Source organism: Microtus pennsylvanicus, chromosome 20 (assembly GCF_037038515.1).
Source record: "Microtus pennsylvanicus isolate mMicPen1 chromosome 20, mMicPen1.hap1, whole genome shotgun sequence".
Classification (NCBI taxonomy): domain Eukaryota; kingdom Metazoa; phylum Chordata; class Mammalia; order Rodentia; family Cricetidae; genus Microtus; species Microtus pennsylvanicus.
Window position 1 is genome coordinate 20,717,927 of NC_134598.1, and position 16,110 is coordinate 20,734,036.

General features: G+C 35.4%; 1 protein-coding gene across 1 annotated transcript in view; it reads left to right on the plus strand.

Annotated features, from left to right (window-relative positions):
* The window catches only part of Acss3 (acyl-CoA synthetase short chain family member 3), a 150,525-nt gene that overhangs the window by 94,779 nt on the left and 39,636 nt on the right, over positions 1-16,110 (plus strand). The window contains exons 8-9 of the mRNA XM_075954457.1: positions 194-345; positions 11,826-11,929. Coding sequence (XP_075810572.1) covers positions 194-345; positions 11,826-11,929 — 256 coding nt within the window. The remainder of the gene's footprint in view (positions 1-193; positions 346-11,825; positions 11,930-16,110) is intronic.

Sequence of the window (16,110 nt, forward strand, 5' to 3'; positions counted from 1 at the left end):
TAATTGGGAGAAAAAAGCCTGGATCTTTTTCTTTTATAGTTTTATATTATAACAGAACAAGGTGCAGTTTTAAAATTAAGATTTGTTGCGAAGCTATCCTTGTTAATATTGCTGTGTTAAATATGTAGGTACTGAACTGTCGATGAAATGCGGGACATTTAGCCAGTGACATTTTAAATGAATCTCATCATAGGGAAAGCCTGTGGGAACACCAGATGCCGGCGCTTATTTCCGCGTGCTTGCAGAGCATGGAGTGGCTGCCTTGTTTACAGCACCGACTGCAATTAGAGCCATCCGTCAACAGGACCCTGGGGCAGCCTTGGGGAAGCAGTACTCTTTGACAAGGTGAAGTAGAGAAGCACAGGGCAAATTACATCAGAGCCTGCAGTCCAAATATAGCTGAGCATTAGGTTTAGGTTTTGTAATGCCTTCATAGAAAGATGAAAATATTAAAATGTTATTAAGAATGGATCTGTATTTGTAACTCAGCTGAATTAGGAGCCTCAATACACATATTTTTAAGCATGATAATCTTGTTTGCTTCAATTTAACTTAAACCATAGGACTTCTCTTTTTTTCCTTCTCCTTCCTTCCTTCCTTCCTTCCTTCTTCCTTTCCTTCCTTTATTCCTTCCTCCCTTCCTCTCTTTCTTTCTCCCTTCTTTCTTCTTTCCTTCCTTCGTTCTTTCCTCCCTCCCTCCTCCCTCCCTCCTTCTTCCCTCCCTCTTTCCCTCCCTTCTTCCTCCCTCTCTCCTTCTTCCCTCTCTCTTTCCCTCCCTTCTTCCTCCCTCCCTCCTTCCCTCCCCCCTGCCTTCCTTCCTTCTTTATCCCTCCTGTTATCCCTCTTATCATCCCAGTTACATTTGTTTGTAGTGGGAGCAATTATTCCATTTTGGTTTGTAAGAACATGCTGTGGATACCTTAGATGTTTCTGCGTTATTTTGTTGATTTCCTTAGTTTAATGATAGGTATCTTCAGAAGTAATTATAACAATTTATACCCTCAATGTCTTTCCCCAAACTAGTTCTTGCAGAACTCGCTGCTATAGGTCTCTGCTGAAATATGCTAAAAGAAGAGGTTTTGATTTTTCTTCAATTAAAAGGATGGGCTTGATTAAGAGAGTGAATATTTGATGTCAAATGGTGTGGTATTTGGATTTTATGTTTCTGTGGTCTCAAGTAATTCAAATAGGTATCATACACTTAGATGATTAGATAAACAAAAATGGTTCTGTTTGGGCAGGTTCTTTAGCTTTGTTTATTCATCTTTAAAATACTTTTATATTACAAGACAATAGATCTAGATTTACTAGAAATAGATAATGTATATAATAAGGTTTCCTTTTTAGAAGTTGCATAATATGACAGATGCACCACGATATCCTATGTGTTTTTATTTTGTGCCTTCATTTATCATACTTCAGTTGTCCCTAATTCAATACAGAAAATACAAAATTGATTTTGACAAAAAAATACTCAGTTAGTTATATAGTATATCTTATCTTAAGATAACCCTTGAGGCTTTGAGAAAGTGTTAATTCAGTTTCTTAAGTATCTGTTTACTGACATAAATATACTGTACTAAGTGTAAGTGTAGGTCATGGAGTTTGTCAGTAAGCTGCAATGTCTTTTGTTTTCCCAGAGTACTGCTACTTACACATGGATTTTTTTTTATATGTCATCTTTCACACCACAGTGATCACTAAAATCAGCACTTTTTTTTGAAATGAGTAATTATTCACGGAATATGAGAATTTATCATAAGCCTAGTGAACAATCTTTCTCCTCTTCATCTTCTGTCTTTAGGAACCTAAGGCATCCACGATGGCAATTTATCTGTTTTGAGTTGATACGTAGGAATGATTAAATGCTTAGTATACTTTATAAACACCCTGATCTTCAAAATGTTTGTATTGGTGAGTGAACACACTGTACAAGACACAAGTGTTTTATCATCTCAGTTAGCAGTAGCATCATTACAGGTAGAATCTGCACACATTATCCTTATTTTAAAATTGAGTAAACTTAGGACCCAAGGGCTTAAATATCTCTTCAGGAAGAAACGTATTCAGGCAGTCACAAAAGGGCTCATACACTTATATTATCCACACAGGTATAGTGTTACTATTTAGAAAAAGTATCACCTCTCACAAGGTGTTTTGACATTCATGTAATAAAAGGATCTTTTGCTTTTCGTATTTATATGTTACACAAATAATGCCACTATTGAAGTATTTTAAAAGATTATCACTTGTCAACTGAGAGTCCAGTGAAACTAGACAAGTTTAAGAAATTCCAACTGTTTATTGCAAACAAAGATTTTTTTTGAGGTCCACAAAGGTTAAGTTTTAGTTAAAGACTGAATGTTGAAAACTCCTTAAATATTCTCATACAACCAAATATGTGATATTAACACCATGTTAAAGACATTTAATACATACTGAGTAGGTTAAAGGTAAAATAGAATACTCTTGGGGAACACTAACAGAGCTTTTAAAGACTTTCACCAGGGAAAATTATGCATATAGGATGATGGCTAGGGAACCCAAAGCAAGCAGTGTCACAGTGAAAAGAAACATTAGTGAAGTTTTGAAACCATATGTGATTCTGTGTTTGAGGGGAAGTCAACATTAGATAAGTAAACATTAAAAATAAATAATGGTTAAGAGTTATTTTCAAATGCAATGATCATCTTTGTTGATACTGAGAAATCACAAGAGGTTCTCTTTCACTGTGGGGATGGGTTTATGACCTATGAGATATTGCATTCACTTTAAATGTCTTCAACTTAAGAAAAAAGTATTGTGCTGATAATATGTTACGTTCCTACATTATTAAGACAACTTATTCACTTGACAGACAAGTGAAATAGCAGTTAGATGAATGTCATAGTGTTAACTTTTTTTTATTGATTTTATTGAGCTCTACATTTTTCTCTGCTCCCCTCCCTGCCTCTACTCTCCCCTTCAGCCCTCCCCAAAGGTCACCATGCTCCCAATTTACTCAGGAGATCTTGTCTCTTTCTACTTAGACAACAATGAGGACACTAAGAGAGACATACATAGATCTAATCTACATGGGAAGTGTTAACTTTTATAAGTACAAAAGGGAGTTTATCCCATATAGCAAACAAAAAATACATTTAAATTAGTTTAATACATCAAAGCAATAACAGGAATAAGCTTTTGATGCCTTTCACATGTAATAATTTTTAAAAAATAAATCATAAACCATTAAGAAAAATCTTAATAAAATTTGACAATCATTTGAGCAATTGTCCATCAAAAGAATAAAGATTTATAGACTAGCAGATTTTTATGACATATATAACTGTTAAATATATAATTTATAAACCCTCTCACTAAGGAATAGGCAACTCAATAAAGAAGTGGGTGGGTAATAAAATGAATTCATGAAGAAGGATGCTGGAGCATGACAAGATTTTCACTTTCATAAATACTTATGAAAATCCAAAATTAAATGAGATTGTATTTTATTCCTGTCATAAATTGAAAAGCTAAATTATATATCAGTGGTCTTTTTGACAAGGGTCTTATACATCAAAGCTGTTCTTGCGTTGCTGGTGAGCGTTTAAACAAGGATCACTGGTAATATGTTTATACCCTGTGGTCAAACCTTTGCTAGTATGGAGGGATGACAGTGAGAGAAACAGAACGCTGTTTCCTGCCTCAGAGAATAGGCTGTTGCCAAGGGATGCTATTCCAGGGCCCAGAGTCAACGCCATATGTTTGCTCATCTCCCCAGAGTCTAAGCTGCCACTGTATCTTGTTAGTATTTATACCTGATTTGTAGCTATGCCAGACTCTGCATGACACAGGCTCTGAATCATTTTCTTTCTTTCCTGTGCCATCCCAGGGCTGTGCTTTAGAACACCCCCTAACACCATTATCAGAACCACAATTCCATGCTGTCTCCCAGAGTCTATACTACTGAGGTATGCCACAGACCTACACTGGTGTAGTGAGTGTGCTGTATTCAGTTGCACAAGAAGAGGCAACTTGTGCCTCCTTCAAAAGTGCTATTGCAATTTACAATATTCTGATTCAAGGAATCTGGCTTCACAGCCTCTTTGTGTGTTTGGATCCCAGTGCTGTTAGGAATGGCTGTAAGCCAAGTCAGATTCATCAACAAAGCGACAAGAGACCACTAAATCCTTTTGCCTAATTACCTATGCAGCCAACATCACTGCTAACAACTGCACTGTAAATCATCAAAACATTCACAACCATTGCTAACATAATTCTGACCAACTAACCAACTTCCTCAGGCTGCAAGGAGAATTCTCTCTGGAAGCCACCCTGTAATGTTTATGCAAAGTAATTGCAGTTCTTTTTTTAATGTTTTTTTTTTTTCGAGACAGGGTTTCTCTGTGGTTTTGGAGCCTGTCCTGGAACTAGCTCTGTAGACCAGGCTGGTCTCGAACTCACAGAGATCCACCTGCCTCTGCCTCCCTAGTGCTGGGATTAAAGGCGTGCGCCACCACCGTCCGGCTGCAGTTCTTTTTTTTTTTAAAAAAAAAGATTTATTTAGTATGCATTCAGTGTTCTGCCAGCAGGTACTCCTACATGCCAGAAGAGAACACCAAAGCTCATTTATAGATGGTTGTGAGACACCACATGGTTGCTGGAAATTTGAACTCAAGTCCTTTGGAAGAGCAGCCGGTGCTCTTTACCTCTGAGCTGTCTCACCAGCCTCATTGACTGCAGTCTTAAACAGAGATGTAATGAGCAGACACAAAGAACATGAAAATCAGATACATGACAGTACCTATAGAATACAAGATTCTCCAGCAGGTGACCTCAGAGAAACAGAAATGCACGAACTGCTACAGAAGGAGTTTAAAATGAGTCCTGTAAAAGAAACTCAACAAAAACCTAAAAAAAAAGAATAGACAGTTCAATAAATGTAGGAAACAGTTCATGACGTATGGCATGTAATGGAAAGGTAGATTGCAAAACAGACAAACAATTCTTGAGGCTGAGTAATTCAATTAGATAGAACAAACAATTGAGAGTTTTAGCCATGAATTAGACAGAACAAGAGAAAACTTGAAATTGAAGCTGTGTTTTCTTTAGTGACTTGGGAACTAAAAAGAAAATAAGAATTAAGAAGAATAAGGGTTAGTAGATGGGCACGGAGAACAGAATGTTATGTGTTAGCCAATTTTAAATATTTGACATTCTTATCGTCTTATGGTAACAGCATATTAATCCCTCACTTTGCATCTCAGAATGTTCATAATTTTTATTGGCCATTTGAAAAAAGCTTCCATTGTTAAGTAGTTAAGAATTTTCAAAGTCTTTCAATGAATTTCTTTATCTATCTATCTATCTATCTATCTATCTATCTATCTATCTATCTATCTATCTATCTATCTACCTATCATCTATCTATCTATCTATCATCTATCTATCAATCAACTATCAATCTATATATCCTCTATCTATCTACCTATCATCTATCTATTCCTATCTATCTATCTATCTATCATCTATCTATCATCATCTATCTATCTACCGATATCTATCTATCCTATTTATTTTCTTTCTTAATTTGTAGTTGAGTTCCCTTTCAATATCTTACTGGTAGTTTTGAATCCATGTGTCTATTTCCCCAAGCTTTCCTTTCTGTTTAGTGTTTTCTTGGGCAATTTCATACATTTTATACAATCTGATGCCAGGAGGCATTTTTCAATGTAGCTGCTCTAGGCACTTCTGATTTCACTTTACTAGTTTACATTTAGAATCTTTCTTTCCTCAGTTGACTTTTGTAGATGACATGAAGAGAAAACATCATATTTTTCCTTCTGTTCAGTTAAACCACTTATTTCAGTGATTATTCTTTGCCTCCAGCTCTGAGTTCTAATGCTGGTTGTACTAGAGCCCACTCATTCATAAATTGGCTTTTAAGTATTTTGTTCTAGTGACTTACTTAACACCATTTTGACATATTCACATTGTCGTGTCGTAACTGCAGATTTGTAACAGAATGGTTATCCTTCAATTCTGTCTTTCAAATTTGATGTTAATATTCTTGGCCCATTTTAATTGTATTCAGATTTTAGTTTAATCATTGAGAGAGGAGAGAGAGCGACAAAAAAAAAAAGAAAAAAAACCAAAGACATTGACAAAGATACCCACACAGACACACAGAGAAACAGAGACGAGAAAGATTTTCTACTGAGAATTTGCTTGGATTCACATCAAATTTATACATGGATATAGTGAAAAAATTCCATACTAACACATTTCCAAGTCATGATTTTAGTGTAACTACTCATTTTGCACATCTTTTCTTAACTGTATCTAAGAAGCTTATTTTCCTTTTTTGGTCAATGGTAATTGCTCTGTATTCTCACTTTGTTTAATACTGAACTAAAATTGGTTTTCTAAATTATCTAGGTTCTGATGGCCTTTTTCTAGTTGTTTATTAATTTTAATCATTCATCTATATTTGAATTTTTACAATAGAATTATGTGAAAAATACCTTTGAATCTTGAATGAGATTGCAATTTTATCAAATGCTACACTTTCTAAATTTAGCTGAAATCAGATTTTTTTGGCACTTGGAAAGTCACTCATTACCATTTATTAACACAGAGAAGAATGATGGTCATCAAAAGTTAAAGAAAAATATCTGGTGAAATCTCAAATCTCAGTATAGAGAGGAACTTCGTTATTGAATAGATAACTCTATACAAAGAATACTCATAATGAAACACTAAAATTTTGAAGGTTACTAGTATATTTCCCCCTCCTCAGCAATATCATCATATGTTTAGAAAAGGTCTCTTTGTCAATCTTGGCTCATATAAAACCTCGAATTCACAGTGATCTGCTTTGCTTGTGCTGGAACTAAAGATGCATTGTTACCATTAGACCTTTTAATACCAATGATACATTGTGGCAAGGTACTGTTCCTATACGTCTCTGTCTCTGCATGCGTTGTACGCATCCTTCACCAACAGCACATCACACCACACTGCTATAAGCTGACAAGCAAATCTCCATTGATTCATAGGCACCATCATAAGTTTATATTGAGGCTTATTTTTGGTAAATATTCTATGTATTTTATACATGTCTACCATTTTTTAGTTTGTCCTTCATTGAAAACCTTCTTTGTCTTCTATTTTATTTTATGTCTCTAAAACTGGGAGATTTTTATTTTTAAGTGAATTATTAACTTTGGCCTTTAGATGTCTTAAACTATCATAGGTTTGGGTTTCATCGACATGTTGGCTTTATAGAGGAACTGGAAAGTAATCTTTTCTCTCTTCCATCTATAGATTTTATGAAATGACAATTTTGTTTACATGTGGGTTTTGAGATACTGACAAATATACTATTCGGGCTTGTGGCATACATTAGGAAAAAGTTTTAAATTATGAATTCAGAATTTGTGTGGCTCAAATTACTTTGTCAATCTGCAGCTTCTTTAATCTGCTACTGTAGTTAAATGTCCACAATTTCTCTGTTACTGTCCTTTGAACACTGTCCCTACTTTATGCTTCCTTCTAACCACTGGCACACTAATGACATATGTTTGAATTTTCAAATTATCTGTTATCTCATCAGTTATGGTTTTTTTCTGCTTTTTTCTTTCCTATTACAGTTGGATGATTTGGGTTATCAAATCCTCTTTTCAGTTATGTCTAAGCTTCCATAGAGTTTTAATGTTTTATATTCTTTCGGTTTCAGGAATTTAATTTTTTTTGTAATTTCCAGCTGTATACTAATATATGCATACATTTTAGGAATGTATTATTCATCAAAATTATTTTGAATATATATTCAAAATAACATCTGCATCTGATAATCAGAATGGTAAATTTTTGTGTCTTTTCCTCTGTTTCCTTTCTCCTATGTGGGTTTGGTTCTAGGATTGTTTCCCTGATACAATAAAAAGTAATCCAGCTACAGCTGAGACTGTGAATTAGGCTGTCCCCCACCTCCAGAAGAATCCTTACTTGGCAGGCAACTATCCAAAGGAGAAACACTTGTATCTATTCAGACATTAAGTGGTTGGAAGCTGAGCTAGAGCCTCCCAGGGAGGGTTTTTTTTTGTTTTGTTTTTTTTTTTTTGCAGCTTAACTTTCTTCTTAGGGAATACCTCATCATGTGCTTGAGCAGCACACCGGGATGTCTGTAAAGCACCCATTTCCACCAGAGGCTTGGAAGTATCGTTCCATTTTCCCAAGACAGTGTGATATTTGGAAGTGTATGAAAATTCTGAATCTGAGCCTTACGGTTCTCTTACAGTTTCTGAACTTTTGAACAACCGTTTCCTAATCGCCAAAAGTTGAGCAAAGAAAAATCACAAAGTCAGTAACTGTTTAGTCTTTCTAACCCTCTACCCCCACTTTTCCTTTCCATTTCTAATGTCACCAATGTTCATTGCCCTTTATTTGTGGATCCAAAAGGCATTTCTAAAAATAAGCTCCTTTTCCAGTTGGGATTCAGAGAAATTGTTAGTTAGGCGGAATACTAGTTGGTCACTGAGAGAATTTGCAAAATGATGAGGGAAATCAACAGGGTGTCTGCATTGCGAATGTGAACTCTAGTGTTAAGCGAAGAAAAGGGAAGGCAGATGTATGAATACAATTAATAATTGTGAATACAATAAATGTAAGATTAATTAATACAACTATTGTGGTGATGTGACAGGAAATGTGGAAGCTGATATGGTGGCACTGAGATAATCTATTTTTAGTTAGTATCTCTTGGCACAGAAGACCAATAGTTTGCACTTATTTTGGTAGTTGGCAGATCTTGAAAGAAATAAAAAATATACACTGTTTTCTTTTGTTTTTACTAGTTACTTAAGGATTCTTCACCATAACTTTTTAGTATCCATTTCTACGAGGCTATTTACTCTCTATTGCAACTACACTTTATTTGGCAACATGCCTTTCCTTTTGTTATGGTTCAAGGATCAAACCCAGGACTTCATTTATACTAGGCAAGGTATTTACACATGGATGGTAAGGTCAAAACCCACATCTTATAGTTTGTATCTGTCATTTTTTAAGGGACTCATTGACTGCTTATATGATTATATGAATATAATTTTAGATAAAATTTATACACACAGTCTATGAATTCATATATATATATACATACATATATGTACTCATGCATATTATTGGTCCCTGTAGCTCAACAATGGCAGTGTTATTATAAAGGTGGAGAATGCAGTAATTACTCAATCCTTAGGGCTAGATATCTCAGCAGTTCCAATATGCTGCTTAGATCCTGAGGACTCCTGGAGAACTAACTTCTGGTCTTTAGTGTGCGTTAATAGCCAGATGAAGCTGGTTCTAGTGTTAGCGAGGAGACATACAAGCAACAAGATAGATGAACTTGCCAGAAATAATTAAGGAAAGCAAGCAAAATCCAGTTTTCTTTTCCATTTTCTTTCATCTGGGCTACCACCAGAAGGTGCTGCCCACCCTTAAGGTAGGTTTCCCCTAAAAGCAATCCTACAAAGTAAATTCTTCACTGAGGTGCTCAGTGTTAGTTGATTCCAGATCCACCAAACAGACAACCAAGATCTGCCCTTGCTTATTTCTGAATACATCACTCAAAAGTAAAATATCGTGGACAGATAATCTTATTCAATTAATATCTTTACTTCAGTGGATAAGGAACTTTTAATTTCTCAAAGGGCATCAGGAGCAATGAGAGTATAAGGAGTCTTTTATACAATTTAACTCAACTCTCCTTACCCTTCATGTATAGATGGGTTGATTTGGAGATAGAGTTAGCATGCAGATACAGAGGGGCCTCTTTCAGGTCTAGACATCATGTATAAGATATTCAAATTGCTTAGGTGTTGATTAGCATGCATTTTCAGTAACATATCTCCAACTAATAGTTTCTTCTTGAACATTTACTATTTTGCTTCCTGTGAAGGCCAAGCTACAGTTTTGGGGTCAAGATCAGCTAAAAATATTAAGGAGGATAGTATAACATGAACATTCTGTTTAATAATCTAGTTTTAATTAATTTCATCTCATTTATTTGGTTTCCCCCCTTTTCCCCAATCACCCCCCCCTTCTCCTTTCTTTCGGGGACTTCAGTCAGCAACAGTTTTACACTATAGTTATACTTCAAAGACAATTTTAAGTATTTACCAACACTTTCTTCAATCAGCCTACCTTCTATCAACACTACCGTATTTCCTCCAGTGTTTTTTCATATTAAAATTTCTCTAGCTTCCTAAACACTATATCTCTTCATTATAGACATACCAATAAAATTTCGATATTTAGCTGTGGTCTGTCTCACAACCCTACCCCGTTTGACTTACTTTGCCTTCATTTACACCAACATTTAATTTTTTCTCTGATTTCCATGTTTCTCTCCTAATATTTCTTCTTAAACTTCTTTCCTTGTATCGTCCATCATCTAATCACACTATTCTCTTATCCTGCTTTAATTCTTCAGATAACCTTGACCTAGAACTTCTATTCCTTTATCCTCCGTCTCATACCCAGCTGTGCTCTTCCTTCATGCAAACCAGGTTTACTCATTAAGTCTGAAAACTATGTAGCTGGTCTAAATCCTGTATGTTATCGTATGCACAACACATTCCTAAAATAATCACCCTAGATTTTATTCTCCTCATATCACTGTACAGTTATCCATCAACTGTGATCCCAAAGCCCAACCCAACATTTTTCACCAAGAGTCAGTCAAACCAGCATCATTTTCACTCATACCCACCTTTATTCCTCAACTTTTTTTTTTGAAGGGGAGCCTTTGAATCTAGAAATCCAACAGATCTCGATGGGTATCAAGGTCATAGAGATGAGTGTTCAGGAGAAGGAATAAATGTATTGAAGGAGGAAGACAATGTTCTGAATACAGCAGAAGGCTTATTTAATGCTGTGGGAACTGTTTAGTCAATTCAGAGCGCAGTGAGACACTGTCAGGAGCAGATTGCATTGTTCGAGAGTAGCAGGCAGGTTTTTTGTTTGTTGAATATTTTTCCTTTGATGATAATGAACTACCTGCTCATCCACACATTCTTCCTTCTGACAGACTGGCCATGAGAGCAATGACCATGAAAGAAAAACAGCCTTTCTTTCAATGAATCACTAACAGGGTCAGACTAGGTCCATTTTTCTCTTTTGTTCTTTCTCCTCCAGGGCACAGTTTTCTCTGTCAGTGATGTTAATTCTCCTTTACCCTCCAGTAACCCAGATTCCTTGCAATAGTTGTCTGTTTGACCCCAAAGGCTACAATAATACTTCTTTATTAGCCATTTTTTTCCTGTGTGTGCTTCTCAGACTAGAGAAAATATGTTTTTGAGATCATAGTAATTTCTCCTACAGGAAATCATGAGAAAGAATCATGTATGTGATCAAATCCATTGCCTTTGTGGATATTTGTGAGCATATTTTTGGATATATCCTTCATAAGAATAAAGAAGGAAATCAGGAGTTAAAATTAACAAAGTTAATATCAAGGGGAAAAGCTTTTTCACGTTTGATCATTAGAGGAATATGATAAGTACATTATAAAATCCACTCAATTGCCCTTGTCAAGGCTGTGCACCCATCTGTAGTTCTGAGACATGCTTTTAAAGGACCTCAGTGTTGTGAACTGCATGTGGTTATATTTGAGTAAAACCCAAGTCATTGACTTTATTGTCTTACTGCATAGTATACTTCTAAAAGGCCATCCTCACTGATGTAACTGATGTGGTTAAATTCCAACAGTTTATTAAAAAAACATAAATGAAACTATTTGGTTTAACTTTCAGAGAATACTTGGAATTCACTGTCTCTCTTCCACTCAGGTTCAAGACACTGTTTGTGGCGGGGGAAAGGTGTGATGTGGAGACCCTAGAATGGTCCAAAAAGGTCTTCAGAGTCCCTGTTCTAGACCACTGGTGGCAAACAGGTAACTCTTTCCTAACCTTTCCTAAAAATGGCTGAAATCCCCCAGAGCCCTTAGTGGACTGGAGGAGATTCTTAGACATGTCAATCAGGATCCACAGTTCTGGTTTTTGTAGAAATAAATTCTTCGATGTCACACAGTTAATAATGTTTTCATTAGTCATGACCATCCTCTTAGACATCGACGTACACTACAAAGGACATTTTTACTATCTCAGCTTTGATTCTTTTATGCAGAGAGTTGCTAAATCTCAGATTTTCCTTCCTCAGATCATCTTTTGATTTATGAGAGCAGAGGCAGCATCTGCCCTGCTTTGACTTGCCCTTACCTCTCATCTCTTTTCTCTGTGCGCTTTAATTTGCTGTGTACACTGCTTCCAAAGTATTTGTTTAAGCACAGTTCCTGTCATAGGAGACTCTGTCATTCATGTCTCATAAACATCTACCCTGTCTCTATTGCTTGCATATTAGATACATTAATTTTTTTCCAAGGCAATACTAATACATGGGTATCATTCATTTATAAGTTTGGTTATTATATACTTTAATTACAATAGTGGTTATTAAGAATGGAGTCTTATATTGGGTAAGTAAAATGTAAGCTTTGGAAAAAGAGAACAAGAAAAATAAAACCTTATTCTTTCCTTTCATTCTTTTTTATATGGATGACTTGAATATATCTGTGATATGGAAGAAGATGTACTCTTCCTAGTTTGCATATATTTTTATGCAACCCTCTAAACATAGCTCTGGGACATGGGGCAGCCTAGTAGCCTCCAAATGTTAGTACCCCTCAGTTCAGCAACTTATGTTAAACCACACACACACACATACATACACATTAAATATTAAAGTCAATGGCCTAACATTTTTTCTTAGTATATGGTATAGAGTATCAAAATTTGCATAAAAATCATCAAAGTTTCATGGTGAAAATCAGTAGTACCCTTAAAGAGAATTTAAACTTAGATATGAATATCACTAGTCACTGCTACCCTCACTTGCCCTTGGCTACATAGCCCCAGGATTGCTGTGTATGTAGCCAACTACATTTGTAGATGGCATTGTGTTAAAATGTTGGTTCTCCTCATTGAAGAACAAGTGGAAAACTGAAGCTAAAATTCGATATTTGATGGTTTAGATATTTTTGATTTTATACGTTAATTTTATTGTCTCCTTGAATATTGATTTTTGGAAAAAAACATTATTTTCTATATGTTTTTGTAATATGCAATTTAAAATAATTGACCAGAAAAGATGACCTGCTCCCTATACAAAGGAAAACAATGGGATTTATATTTTCTGTAGGTTTATTTACTAAAGGAAAATTGGTTACCGCTGTGTTTAAGAACTCAAATGACAGGACTTTGCTTGGAGATGTAATAAGACAATATGTTAAAATACACTAAACATTATTACAACAAATACAAGAAAGAGTGCTAATAGTATTGCATGCTCCCAGTTATCCCCTTAAAGTTGTATCATTCTAAGATAAAGAGAAATTTTAAATAAGTTTTCCTTGCCTGGAAAAAAAATGTAGATATATGTAAGTAATGTTTTCGGAAATATGAAAAAAACACACACCAAAGCCCATAAAACATATATATATATATATATATATATATTCCTGAAAGTACTAATGGCATATATCAATGTAATGTCTTTACAATATGTTGGCATTTTTTTATAGCAAGGTATAAGCAGTCATATTTAAGAACACAAGCTTAAAAAAAAGATTGCTTGATGTTGGGAGAATTCTCCATTTTCCAAGGCAAGAATTTAATGTAAGAATGAAGTTTTTTTTTTCCCTTCTGGAACAGAGGTGAATGCTAGATGATGCAGGTATCAATAGATACTTAGATTGATAAATGTAAGTGCCAGCTCATTCTTACTGGACCATGGTTACCTAATGTGGCCAGTGAGAAATTAAACCAGGCTGGCCAACAAGCCCGAGGCTGTGACAGTTTTATTGAGAGCAATCAGACTTTTTATACTCTTTTCAGAAACAGAAGATACTGGTGATTTTCGGGATCAATATGGCGGTAGTTGCTAGGATACAATGATGTGTGCAAGCTATACAGGGTGCACAAGATTAATGTGTAAGACCAACTGTCCTGTCAAGCTCTCGGGCCTCCATGACTTCTAAGGAAATATACAGAGAAACAAAAAGTGGCCTGGATGCTTCACTGCCTGTGGGAGTGCCTTGGTTTCTCAGGAACTGAAAGGCTAACAATGACCCAAGACTGAGTCATGGCCTCTATCTGAAAAATGTATGATGCATGCCTTTCAAGGAGGCTAGGTCAGGCCAGCTCCATGGTTCCCTGTAGATACATAGTCACAATCCTTAGCATTAGCATAGAAAGGTATTCTTTCCCTTTCAAAATTGTATGTTGCAATAAAGTATAAAGTAGCACAGAATTTTGTAATTTGCCAGCTCTTACTCTTTTAAAAGTATTTATTCTAATTTTAGTGTTGTGTTTATGTATTTGGAATGTGGGAGCCCATGTGTGCACATTCTAAACTGTTACGAGTTATGAATTACACTGTATGGGTGATGGGGATCCAACTCTAGTCCACTTAAAATAGAAGGAAAGGCCACCTCTCCAGAACCTACATCTCTTTCTTAAGGTGGTATAATAGAAATACTAATTCCACAGGAGAAAAAGACAAATGAATGGGTGATTATTAATTCACCAAGATAGAAAAGGTCTTGATATTTTTAGCACATTGATAAATGTCCTTATGTTTTACTCATCAAATAGATGTTTGCTTTTCTTCCTGAGAAACCTCCTAGAAAACACCAGATAATATTCCTAAGAAGGTTAAGCTTTGACCAAAAGGTGCCTTTCTTTGTTGTAAATCTCCAGTGTTCTAAATAAATTGATATTTTATATACTTATAAGCCTTGATACGACTTCCATATGAATATATGTGTGAAGGACTCATGAATTTGCTCTTTGATTATACTAATATAGGTGTGCAAATGAGTTGTTAGGAATTGTGTCACGTAATTTGAAATTAGGAAGGACTGACTGTGTTAAGTTACTTAAAAATCGATGCATAAAATACATTGGGTCCTGTGATTTCAGCTATTGAGATGGGATGCCCCTCTGAATGCTGTGGATGAGTTTTATTACCATTTATTAATAAAGAAGTGGCTTTGGCCTATGACAGGACAGAATATAGCTCATTGGGAAGTCCATGCAAGGATACAGGGAGAAAGAGGGGCAGAGTGGGAGAGGTGCCAGGGGCTGCCAGGGAAGCAAGATATGAGATAACAAACTATGAGCCTCAGGGTAAAATATAAAATCATAAAAATTGGTTAATTTAAGTTATAAGAGCTAATTAATAATAGGCATCAGCTAATAGGCCAAACAGTTTGTAATTAATATTAAGCCTCAAATTCAGGAACTGATGGGTAGGAGAGAAACATCTAGTTACAAACTGTAGTTAATCTATTTATATATCCATGTTTTTCAATTATTTGTTTTTATTTATGTATGTTTGTGTGTGTCCATGCATGTATGAAGTATGTGTGTATGTGTGTGCACACACGCATTGCTGCAGTGTCCAAAAGAGGGCTTCTGATACTTTGGGCTTGGAAGTTACAGTCGGTTGTAAGCCATCTAACTAGGGTGTTGGGAGCTAAAGTCCATGTTCTGCAGAAGAGCAGGGAACACTCTTAACAACTGGGCTATCTCTCAACCCTATTATATTAATCCTTGTCAGTAAAGTAGATTTTAAGTTAGTGCTAACAAACCTTCAGTCATGAATATTCTCTTTTGACCTATTAAAACCAGTATTATTTGGTGTTTGATTAAATATCTACAATTAGCTAGTCTCTGAAGTATCTGAGTATAGACACGGTTCCTCCTCCCCTCACAGGAGAACTTCAATGGAGACTTTTGCTGCTCAAAATCAATGAAGCATTAAGCATCTGCTTTAAATTATAATAATGTGAACATTTAATGTTATCAAAAAGAAATCAGTTTTGCTAAGTCTAAAAGGTTGCATTCATTAGACTCAATAAAAACTGAATCGCCATTCACTTAAATGTTGTATCTACACTGTAACTTATCTGTAAGATGATTGAAAACAGCTGGATTGTCAAATATTTCATTTTCATTTTGAATAGAAATATGGAGGCTTTTAAATTTAAAAAGAATAGATAATTAGTCCTCTATG